The 12,284-nt window shown below is 60.0% G+C and overlaps 1 protein-coding gene across 12 annotated transcripts in view; it reads right to left on the bottom strand.

Moving 5' to 3' along the window:
• The window catches only part of ARHGEF10L (Rho guanine nucleotide exchange factor 10 like), a 155,543-nt gene that overhangs the window by 32,926 nt on the left and 110,333 nt on the right, over positions 1-12,284 (bottom strand). For all 12 annotated transcript variants that reach the window (XM_045035163.1, XM_045035169.1, XM_045035162.1 and 9 more), the window contains 3 exons: positions 7,932-8,018; positions 6,220-6,440; positions 5,396-5,550 (listed from right to left, as the gene is read on the bottom strand). In XM_045035163.1, coding sequence (XP_044891098.1) covers positions 5,396-5,550; positions 6,220-6,440; positions 7,932-8,018 — 463 coding nt within the window. The remainder of the gene's footprint in view (positions 1-5,395; positions 5,551-6,219; positions 6,441-7,931; positions 8,019-12,284) is intronic.

The raw sequence follows: 12,284 nt of genomic DNA, 5'->3' as shown, positions 1-12,284 counted from the left end.
TGTGTGGCAGAACTATGGCTCTGGCGGGGCTGTGACCTCTTGGTGGGGGGGGAGGGGTTGGTGAGCAGGCGGGGAGCAGCTGGGGATGCTGGGACCACACGTGAAAACAAGGGAGTGGGGGCTCTGCCCCGTGGGCACACTGGTGAACTGTCTACCCTGTACTTTTCTAGCACAGAGCACAGTCATGGCTGCCTGGGGTGGGGGGTGGGGTCTGAGCCCTGAGGACCACATCACTCTGACCCCTCCTCCAGAAACCCCCCAAGGCCTGACTCCAGGACAAAACGATAAACTGCGGCAAAATTTAATAAGATGTTTGTCTATCAAAAAGGGCACCGGGGGGCGCCTGGGTGGCGCAGTCGGTTAAGCGTCCGATTTCAGCCAGGTCGCGATCTCGCGGTCCGTGGGTTCGAGCCCCGCGTCGGGCTCTGGGCTGATGGCTCGGAGCCTGGAGCCTGTTTCCGATTCTGTGTCTCCTTCTCTCTCTGCCCCTCCCCCGTTCATGCTCTGTCTCTCTCTGTCCCAAAAATAAATAAAAAACATTGAAAAAAAAATTTAAAAAAAAAAAAAAAAAAAAGGGCACCGGACAGGCTCCAACAGGCTCTAACGAGCTGAGCCTCAGTTTCCCCGAGTGCACCACAAGAGGCCAGAGCTCAAGGGCTCCTCCCAGCCCTCCCGGGCCACAACCTTAGGATTTTAAATGCAGCCACTGTGAGCTCGGGGCAGGGCTGACCCCGGCCCCCTCCGTGCCCTGCAGCGGCTCTGGGTAAGCCCGCACACATCCTGGCACACGCGTGCACACTCACATGCACACGCCAGCCCCGAGTGACAGCCTCTCCGTCTGGGCCCAGGACCGGCTCTCACGCCAGATGAAGGGAGATGTCTCAGCAAAGGCACCTTCAGGAGGCAGGAGCCCCTCCACCCCCGCTGGTCTCCCTCAGGGACGCTCACCCAGCCGGAGTCACGGGGCAGGACACAGAGGGAACGTCCTCGGGGCCGAAAAGGGCCCAAAGGGCAGCCTGAGCCCAGCAATAATGACAGTGACGACGATGGTGACAGGAGCTAACAGGCACCTGTCCTGAGGAGCCCTTCCCGGGCTCCATCTGGGCACCTGACTCATCACATGGGGCCTTCACATCCACTCTGTGTGCGGCTGCCTTCACACCCATTTTACAGGTGGGGAAACTGCGGCTCAGAGAAGGGAGGCAATAGGCCCAACCGCTCACAGCTGGGACTCCATCCCAGGCAGCCTGACTCCTCAGTCCATCCCCTTACACATTCCATCATCTGCCTCCTCGAGGGGGTGGCCCTGGCCCTCGTCCCCAGCACCTAACCAGGGACAGCCCCATACCCATACCCCTCCTCTGCCTGCTCAGAGATGGGGTGACAGAGGGTACCTGGAGGTAGCTCCGCTCAAACACAGGACTGGGCAGGGACAGCAGCCACCTGAGTCATCTCTGGGTCCCAGTGCCCTGCTCAGGGCCTCGCACCTCATGGGCACTGAATACGTACTTGTTGAGTGAATGGAAGAACGAATGAATGAATGTGTGAGTGAATGAATGAATGAATGAATGAGTGAGTGAGTGAATGAATGCACGCAGGTATGCAGAGGCTCCCGGGGAGCAGCAGAATGACTGCCGTGACCACACTGCTCTTGGCCTTGGACTCCAAGGCCCCTCCAGCTCTGCCGTTATGGAACTCCGTGTGGCCTGGCGGCCTTGGAACCCTGTCATGTCTCAGCCGCTGCTTCCGCAGGTCCCAGGACTTGGGCCAGTCCCCCGTTGGCTCTGCACCTCTTCCTTAATATTTCTGGGCCTTCCCTTCTGCAATGAGCCAGATCACGGGCCGGAAATCCCCATTTACCAGGTCTCGGTCTCAGCCAAACCCAGGCAGGACGGTAAGCCTGACTACAAACACGAATACTCCGTCCGGCACTGGCTCCGAGCCCACGAAGGGTCTGTGTCCAAATTTCCCCTTTTTATAAAGACATCCTTGCACTGGATCAGGAGCCCACTCTACTCTACTGTGATCTCATCCTAACTAATCACATCTGCAACAACCCTACTTCCCAGCAAGGTCACGGTCTCAGGTTCCAGGGACTAGGACTTGAGCCTCTGAATTTGGGGAGGATATAACTCAACCTATGCTAGAAGATGTGGGTCTAACTATTGGCTTTCAGCCCAGAGCTGAACCAGAAAGGCTCCACACCTGGGGCGCCTGGGTGGCTCAGTCGGTTAAGCGTCCAGCTTCGGCTCAGGTCATGATCTCAGAGTTGGTGAGTTCAAGCCCCACATCGGGCTCCATGCTGGCAGCTTGGAGCCTGGAGCCTCTTCGGATTCCGTGTCTCCCTCTCTCTCTGCCCCTCCCCTGCTTGCACTCTCTCTCTCTCTCTCTCAAAAATAAACCAACATTAAAACAATTAAAAAAAGAAAAAGAAAGGCTCCAAACCCTCATTTTTTTCTAGGTGGGAAGGGACTTCCCAAAGGCCCATGGGTGAGCCAAGCATGAACCTAGGTGTCCTCAAGTGGATTATTCACAATTCCCAGACTCTCCAGGCCACCAGGAGCACCAGAGGGGGCTCCACCAGCACAGGGCTGCAGAGATTGGCTCAGGAGCTCTGGGGCTGGGATGGGGTATAGGTATCTGAGGCCTCAGTGAGTCTGGAGGGGGTCCCAGAGCTAGGTCATGGGCCAGGATGATGATTCCAGACCCTGCCACATGCAGCCAAAGTGAAAGGTCATGGGGGGGACCCTCCCCCACCCTACACCGTGAGGCAGGTCCTGAGAGCCCCTCCGCCCGCCCCCCGCCTTCCTGCCTGGACCACCTCTGGAGGATAGCACAGAAAGAATGGAGGAAGGGAGAGGCCGGGCGAGACAAGGCCTCTCCCAGAGGCCTCCCTGGCCAAAGCCAAACCGAAGCCCCAGAGGGTGGGCTCCAGAGAGAAAGAGTGAGCCCAGGCCCACTTGGCCAGCCGGGTGTGACGGCCTCCCAGCCAGCCTCCCTGCCTCCTCTCCCGTCCGCCGGCCACAGGGCAGAGTGCTCAGCCTCTTCCAACATTCTATTTCCCATCGACCGAGACAAACCCAAGGCCCACCCTATCAGCCGTCTGCTCCCAGACCCTGCCCCCTGCCACTGCCCCCCTGGTTACTGCCCAGCTTCAGCATCCCGTGCCTCGGAGAGGCCTTTGCCCCCCAGCCCACCCCATGCCCGGGGGTCAGGCCCTCACGTGCCACCCTGTTTCCCCCCAACGCCCCTCAGCGTGATGTATAACCATAAGCTCCCTACCTGCCCACTTGACTGATTCTGTCTCCCGCTACAGGCTATCTACATTCTCCAGGGCAGGGTCACACCTGTTTTGCCGGCCGCCATATCTATGGCACATAGCAGGTGCTCAGTAAATAGCTGGTGACAAGCGTCTGCAAGGCAGCAAAGCTGGGAGAGCGACTAGCGGATCTCAGCCCCTCCTCCCGGCCCGATGGCCTCCAGCTCCGCTCGGGGAAGCCCAAACCCCCTTACGTCTGGAGAGGGCCCTGGCTCTCGCAAGAGGACTTGGGCTCGGGCTCACCCACGGCACTTTGGGAAGTCCCTTCCCACCTGGAAAATGAGGGCGTGGAGTCCAGTGGTCCCCAGTGGCCTTTCTGGTTCTGACAAAGCACCAGGCTCTAACCCTGGGCTGAGAGCCAACGGTTAGACCCCAGGCCCCCGTTATGGGTGTTGTGTCCCCCGCAAATTCGTAAGTTCACGTCCTAAACCCCAGGACTTCAGAATGTGACCTTATTTAGAAGTAGGGGTGTCGTGGATATAACTGATTAAGATGAGGCCACACTGGAGTAAGGTGGGCCCCTAATCCAATAGGACACAGGGGAGGCAGCCATGGGAGGGCAGGTCCTGTGGCCAGAAGCCAAGAAAGCAACCGGAAGCTGGGACAGAGAACTGGAACAGACCCTTCCCTCCCGGCCCTCGGAAGGAATCGACCCTGCCAGCACACTGGTCTTGGACTTCTGGCCCCCAGAGCAGGAGGTGGTACAGTTTGTGGTGTCTCATTACGGTGGCCCCAGTGATCTCACCCCCCCCCCACCTCCTCCCACCCCCATGCCCAAACTGGTAAGTCAGGAACCAGGAGGCAAAGGGCCAAGGGCAGCCCCTAGTGGGGACCCGGGCGGCCAGGGCAGGGCAGGGCAGGGCTCGCGGGATTCAGCAGGAGCCACAGGGTACAGGTCCCCTTGGAACCCCCCGTTTAGATCTCCAAAAATCAGAGTCCACGTGTACACTCTCACACATGCAACGTCTGTCGGTAAGAGGGATTTTTTTTTCCCTCCCTCTTCCCCCTTTAATTAAAAACTATAAATGCCTTATCAAAAGCTAATTAAAAATACCAACACAGTGCCAAGTGGCAAAAAAATAGCTCCGTGCAAATATCCGTTTATATCCTTGCAACAGGCAGTGATGACGCAGCAATTAGAGGCTCTCTCAGGAGGGAGGGGAGGGAGGAGGAGAGAGGGGTGGGGAGAGAGAGAAGAGGAGAAGAGGGGAGGGGAAGGGGAGGGGAGGAGAGAGGAAGGGGAGGAGAGAGGGGAGGGAAGGGAGAGGAAGGGGAAGAGAGAGAGAGGAAGAGGGAGGGAGGGGAGAGGAGGAGGGGGGAGGTCTATGACTGCTGAGCTTCAGACCCATCAGCCCTCTCTGGGCGCCCTGGGGGTGGCTGCCCTCCCACCCCCAGCACATATCTTGGAACCGGGAGCCGAACGAGCCACAAGGGCACAGGGGCCACGGCCTTCTGTGTGGCTGTGCACAACCCACACCCCCTCCCGGACTCCCAGGATCTGCAGTTCTTGAGGCTTGTCGGGAGAATTCAGGTGATGCGCACAAATCAAACACTCCTCCCGTTCCTGGTGCACAGCAGCTCAGACCTGTTAGCCTTGCCCTCCAGACACCATCTGTGCCATCCGTGGCTTGATAACGTGATAGGCGTTCAAATGCTTGACTCCATTGAAGCACTCCCCGTGCCAGGCCCTGGGCTTCGCCTTCGCCGGGTTGTTTAACCCGCCGGGACCCGTGCACAGCGGGTACAGACATAGGCCCATTTCACAGACGAGGAGACCCAGGTGCAAAGAGAAGCCAATCGCCAGCGGACACAGCCATCGACAGGGCAGTGAGGGGACCCCAGACCCCAGAGTCTTTGTGACCCAGAGTCCCTGCTCTTCCCAGAGCCTCCTGCTAACGGGGTGAGCTGCCTGCATGGTAGTGAGCGTCCTGTTCCCGCAGGGACCCCCGTGGAATCTCTAACTACCCCCAGACTCCCCGATTTGTGTCTGAGCTGCCTCCTTGGCCTGCCTCCCGCGGCCGCTCGCAGGCAGTGCCCGGGGCCGCCCCCCACTGCCCCCAGCACCGCCATCCTCACCACTGGCCCGAGGGTAGGCGGCGACGGTCCCATCCTGCAAACCAGCGAACAGGTGGAAGGGGCTATGCCGCAGGCAGAGCACAGGCTGCAGGCCTGGGCTCCTGCAGGTCGCCAGGCACTGGGTACCCGTGTCCACGCTGCCGTAAACCAGGATGCTGTGGGGAGAGGCCCGAGTGACTCACGGAGCCCCCCCACCCCCACCGCCCCGCAGGCCCTCCCGGGGAGAGGGGTCTGGGGGCTCCCCAGTTCAGCCAGGCCTCCCTTTGTCCCACTCTTTGGGAGCCTGCACTTGGCCGTGGGTGGTTCTTTGGAGGACGGCACGCTCCCCACCCCTAGTGCCAGGGAGAACTAGGTGGGAATCTCGAGAGGCGGCATGATCGAGGTGCCAAGAAGACTGTTTTTCAGGGGGCACCCGGGGGGCTCAGTTGGTTAAGCGACCGACTTCGGCTCAGGTCGTGATCGTGCAGTTCGCGGGTTCGAGCCCCACGTGGGGCTCCGTGCTGACAGCTCGGAGCCCAGAGCCTGCTTCCAATTCTGTGTCTCCCTCTCTCTCTCTGCCCCTCCCCCACTCACACCCTGTCTCTCTCTCTCTCTCTCTCTCTCTTTTTCAAAAATAAATAAACATTTTAAAAAATTTAAAAAAGAAAAAAAAGTGTTTTCAGGACCCCACAGACCCGAGTGGGAATCCAGACACGCCACCTTCCAGCGGACTGACCCCAGGCTGTTGCGCCTCAGTTTCCCCCATGAAATGGGGCAATGATGCCGGCTTCACGGCCAAAAAGGCAACGAGGCCGTGACACGCGCCTCCTCCCCAGGCCCCTCACCTGCCATCCTGGAGCCCGAGGCAGATGGTCGGATGCACTGCAGCTGAGGGCTCAGCGGCCACGTGGCCCTCGTCTCCGCTCTCCCCCTCCTCCGGCTCGGGAATGTACTCCATGCAGAGCACAGGGGCTGCCAGCGGGAAGGACTTGACCGTGCGCGGCGAGGGCCGGTTCAAGGAGAAGATCTCAACCTGGCCCCCTGCACCTTCCTGCCCGCCCCCGACCTGTGGCAGAGACCCGGAGAGGCCGTCAGGCACAATCACCAGAGCAGGGACAGAGCTGGGCCCCCGCCCTCCCAGCGACGTGCCCCAAACTTCAACTTGTACTGAGGTTAGGCATCGGGAGGAGCATTCCACCCCCCTCCTGCCCCCACACGTCCTGCTGTCACTGGAGGTCATGCTTCCCCAGTTGCCATAGCAACAAGTCAGTCCAAACGAAATCAGTTAAGGAGCTAAGGTAGACTAAACACCAAGTCAGCTCTATTTCCCCATCTTTAGGGTGAATTTCAACCAACAAATAGTGAACATACATGTGCTCCTTCAAAATGTTCTTCTCTGTCTTGTTTACCATTCTACTTCTGTGTCACGCACAGTAGGCACTTAATACACACTTGCTGAATGGATGGACAGATGAATAAATGGATGGAAGCAAGGGATAGAAAAGTGGGTAGATAGATGAGCAGATGGATGGATAACTGTATGGATGAGTGGGTGGATGGATGGATGATTACACGGATAAGTGGATGGATAGATGGGTGGATGAGTATATGGCTGGCTGGCTGGTTGGATAGTTAGATGGTTGGTTGGATGGATGGATGGATGGACGGATGGATGGATGGATGATTGGCTGGATGGTTGGATGGCTGGATGGTTGGCTGCATGGTTGGTTGGATGGATGGATGGATGGATGGATGGATGGATAGATGGATCGATGGTTGGATGGTTGGATGGTTGGATGATTGGTTGGATGGTTGGATGGATGGCCGGCTGGCTGGCTGGATGGATGGATGGAAGGAAGGATGGAAAGATGGAAAGATGGATGGATGGATGGATGGATGGATGGATGGATGGACGGACGGACGGCTGGCTGGCTGGCTGGATGGTTGGATGAATATACCACATGCCAGAAACTGGGGAAACAGTGAGAAACAAATCACCCTCAGAGGACTCTTGGGTTGGACTCTCAAGAGTGAGCCAGTGTTCCTGCCTGAGTGCCTAGATACAGGAATAAGCAGGAACTGGAAAGTGGCCAAAGGGGTGAGGAGGTGGAACCCCAGGCAGCCTATGGGAGAGCACAGGCTGCATCACAAGGAGCGTAAGGGGACCTATTTGAATTGAGAGAGGCTTTGCCAGGAATCCCAGGGGAAAAGAGGTGGGTGGGGATCTCTGCCAGAGATGAGCAGCATCCAGCCCTGCTTCCTGACCCCCAGGGTAAAAGACCCCGACATCCAGGTTTCCTTCGTGGCACATGGCCATTTGCAACAGCCACGCTCACTTCTTCGTCACTTGGTTTTCTGTCGTCCCTGGTGAAGTCGCATGTGCCAACTCTGAGCACGCAGCCCAGCACAGAGGTTCCCAGGAAGACCCTCCTGGCTGAAGATGGACCTGACGGGGGCCAGCAGGCAGGCAGCACCCTCCAGCACCCCCTTCCCGGTGCCACCCTCCCTGCTTCTGTCCTGAGGCCAGAATCCCTGGCTGGGTTCAGGAGTGACTTACCCAGAGGTAGCCCTGTGGAAGGGACGTGCTCACCGCCGAGAAACCCAGCAGGGGACAGCTGACAGGACTGTGGACCAGGGCCCCAAGCTGTGAAGACACACAAGGCACACACATCTGGCAGCAGGATCTCTGTCTGAACCACCACCTGTGGGGTTGTTAAGCCTGCAGATTCCCGGGCCCCATCAGGCCCCAAATGTGAATCCCTGAGGGGGATGGGGCCGGGAAAGCCCCATGGGATCTCCAGGCAGTTCCTATCCACTCACGTTTGACCAGCGCTCTTCTAGAACCTTTTGGCTAGGAGGCGCCCGAATGATGCTCTGGGCCAGCCACGGATTTCTCAGACTAAGCAACGTCCAGATAAGATTTGATGGAAACCACTGACGCCCGCCACGCCCCAATTTCACAGATGGGGAACTGAGGCCCACAGAGGACACATGATTGCCCTAGGCCACGAGAAGATGAGTGCCAGGGCCCGGCCTGCGCCAGCCGCCCTCCTAGGTCTTCCTGAATCCTTCCAGAAAAGCACAGTGGAGGAGGGAAGGGGTGCTAGACATCTGGTACCGCCCCACTCAACGTCAGAACCCCTGTGCAGACGAGCTAGACCCGGCCAGTCCGTCTGTCCGGCCAGGGCAGCAGGGTGAGGAGATGGCCTGGCCCTGTGGTGGACGCTGCTGGAACCCGGGGCCAGCGGGAGGGGAAGGAGGCCAAGAAGGGACAGTTCAAGGGTCCCCACCTGCAACGTGGCCACCACGGGACCTTTGCTGGGCAAGTGCTGCCCTCTGCTGGTGGTGAAGGCCCTGGCCCGCCCCGGCCCTGTTGGGATGTTCGAACAAGATGTCCCATGGTTAAAGGTGAGGAAGCCCAAAGAGGTCGCCTCATCCAGTCCCCTCATTCAGAAGTCAGCACACCGAAGCTCAGGGGGTGGGCATGGGAGGCACATGACTGGCTCAAGGTCACATAGCACGTTAGCAGCAGAGTCAGGGCTGGAGTTCAGAGTTCCAGCTCCCTGCCCAATGCCCTTCCCGCTCTGGTTAATTCTACCCAGAGGCCGGGCCGCCCTACTGGAGGCCTGGGCAGTCGCCAGCTCCCACCTCTGCACAGCTGGGAGCTCTAGAGGCTTCCCTTGCCCCGGCCCCCGGGGCCCCGGGCCCCCTCAGGCCCCTGCTCCCCAGTCGTTTTGCTTCCTGGTAGGCCCCACCCAGCTGAGGCGGCCCAGCACCCCCCGTCCTCACAGACGGGCACGGGGCAACCACAGCCCAGGCTCAGACGTTTCCATGGCAACTCCAGGGGGCCCGGAAGTCAGCCAAATAGAGTCCAGGTCCAAAGTGATGGCAAAAACTCAAACGGCTCGTTGGACGGGCAAGGCCCCGGACCCAGAAGTCCCACCTGTGCCAAGAAGCCAGCTCTCCCAAACCACGGTGCCCCGCGCAGCACAGCGGGGAGCGGCTTGGGGCTGGGGAAGGAGACGGGCCGTGGAGGCAGCCAGCCTGGGCTCTGGTCCCAGCTCAGCCGCTACCAGCTGGTGACCCCACAGGCCAGTTCGTCACGCTCGCGGAGGCCCTGACATCTCATCAGGATGGTCGTGGGGACTGGAGAGGCAGACAAAAAAGTAGCGGCCGCTGCTGCTTACCAACAACCTCCTGTGCATCACCTTACCTCACGGGCAGGCCCAGGCCAGGAGGGGAGGGCTGGGGCAGGGCTGGGAGGCAGGGGAGTCCTGGCTAACAATGGCCAGGACAGAGGCTCTCGGCCAGCACGCTGAGGCCTAAGCGAGCCTGGAACAGACCCTCTGCAGGTCGGGGCCACAGCCCCGGCCCCCCTGAGAGGCTACATCCTAGAGCACCTCAGTGCAGGGGGGCACCCCCACCCCTCTCCCCGAGCCCCTGCCCCCAGGTAAGGCTGCAGCTAACGGTGGGGACACCTTTGCACTGAACCCTCCAGGGACAGGCCCCCAGCCTGGATGGGTGCCGCCGGGGTGACCCCGCGGCCGTGACGCCTTCGGAAACCCTCCAGAACAGACGCCCGTGGGGGCCTAAGTGTCCTTGGATCCTTGCTTCCATCTCTTGAACTCTGCACACACGCCCCGTGACAGGCCTGCCAGTGCTCGGCATGAAGCACGCTGCCGGCCAAGGTGGCATTCCCGGCATCACTCGGCTGGAGCTCAGGCCCAGGGACGGCTGTGCCCCAATGACGTCCCCTCGAGGAAGGCCTTGGTGTGGCCCAGCCTGGGCCCCAGCCACCCGTCGGCACTGAGAGGAGAAACGCTCCTTCCTTCAGCCCCCGTGTCCCTGCTCCTTTGACGGGGAGAACCCCACGCACGCCCTCATCCAGCTGGCAGCACATAGCACGGACCTCGTCCACGCCGGGAGGGGGCTGGGGCCAGCGAGCGTTTTCCCGGAAGGCAGACGGAGTCCTGGGCTCCCAGGAGGCCAGCCGCAGAGCCCGAATCCTGGAGAGAGGCGGCGGGCCAGGAGGCCCAGACAGAGGCCAACAGGCTCACATCTGTTGCCACGCTGGTTGGACAAGGCCCTGGCGCTCCGGGCCCCTAATTCATCTGGCCGCCTGCACAGAGCTGATGGGCGCATCTGCCCGGTCCGGGGTGGGAGGCAGGTGCAGGCGGAGCGGGAGTGGTGTCTCGGGACCCAGCAGATGGGCACACGCAGGTTCTAGTATGTCCCTCAGGAGCTCCACAGGCTCGCCGCCCCCGGAGATTCACTGGGGGTTCTCTTCGCTCCCACAGGGGGCTCCTCAGGAGGTGGCAGGCGGGGGGCTTGGAGGGGGCTAAGGATGCTCCCCGGCCTACACACCCCCAGGCCCTGAGGGCTCCACATAAGGAGTATGAGGCGGATGATGGCTCCCCAGACAGGTGGGGGTTTCTTTCAGGGAGGCCCTGGGAGCTGCAGCTTGTCCCAGACTTTACTACCCATGAATAGCCTGAGCCCTGGCAGTTGGGGAAAGGGGAAGGGGGGTTGGAAGTCACCCCAGATCAGCCTTCTCCGGAGTCCTAGGACCAGATGAGCCACGGGCAGGGTGGACCCTGAACAGCCTGCACTCCATGGACTCTGCCCTTCTACCCTACCCCTGCCTGGCCCGAAAGGTACGTGAGAACGCCCGCCATGCTGGGAAAGAGCTCACAAGACTCAGCAGGGCCTCCCCATGAATCAATAAATAATCAATCAATCAATAAAGGCCTACAAAGGCTGACTTCCCCAAGCCCTATAGAAATGAACAGCATCTGTCCTTCCCCCCCGCCCCCTGCCAGAAATGTTTGGTGGGGGGACCGACGCCAGGGAGAACATCAGCCAAGGCCGTGAGAGGCAAGAAAAGCAGGATGGGGCACGAGTCAAGAAAACTCTCCTTCCCCGGTGGGCGTGGGCAAGCCCTGCCTCTGAGGGCGGCTGGGGGGACCAGAGTTAGCCGTGGAGAAGTGCCTCGAACAGAGCCGGGCACAGATGCCTCGCGAAAGGGCTTGCCACCATATTGTCGCTGCCGCTGCCCCCCCAGCAGCGCTGGGAAGCTCACCTGTCTCTCTCACTGCACCCCTAAATCAGGCTGTGGCACAGGGAACACACCCCCATCTCCCGACACCACTTGCGGGTACACAAGCCCAAGACCCGTCACGTCCCTCCTGCCCCCGCGGCCGCCCTCTAAACCCTCATCAGATCAGCCAGCCCTACGCCGGCACACTCCCCAAATGTGTCCCCGTGTCCCCTGCCCACTGCCTCCTCTGGGACCAGGACAAGACGGAGGAGAGTGGGGCCGACACACTCCCACGCCGAAGGGAATATTATATATAACACAGTTTTGGGCAGTAAAAATTAATGCCAAAAAACCCACGGTGAACAATCAGCGAGCCTGAAATAAAGACAGCAACGGTCTCTGCCCTGGCACGACTGTGCCTCACCCTAATCCCCGCCTGTCACTCACCCAATAAATGCAGCCAAGCCAAGGTCACAATTTGCTGATTTGACTTTGTAAGTATTACCTTGAGAATTAGGATCAGGTGAGTTCTCGCTCCCCTTGCCCTAGTCTGGCCCTACCTCCACCTGACAACCCCCCCCCCCCCCGCCCCGGCCACCAAGGTCCATATCGGTCTGTCTCTTGCCCCCTTCAGGAGCCACAGTTCACAACAGCCAGAGGAACCAGACGATCTTTCCAAAATGTACATCAGATCGTGCCGCTCCCCTGTGTGGAGCCATCCTTGGGGTTTCACTGTCCTGAGAACGAAACCCAAACCCGACGAGCCGGGGAAGCTGGCTGGCCCACTGTGCCCACATCAGACTTCATCGCCGGCCTCTCTGCCCGGCTCCCCGAGCTGCAGCTGCCCAGACTGTTCCTCTGGGCTGCCCTGTC

This window comes from Felis catus, chromosome C1 (assembly GCF_018350175.1).
Source record: "Felis catus isolate Fca126 chromosome C1, F.catus_Fca126_mat1.0, whole genome shotgun sequence".
Lineage (NCBI taxonomy): Eukaryota > Metazoa > Chordata > Mammalia > Carnivora > Felidae > Felis > Felis catus.
Note: the sequence above shows the minus strand (reverse complement) of the source record. Positions and strands in the feature narration are given on the sequence as shown.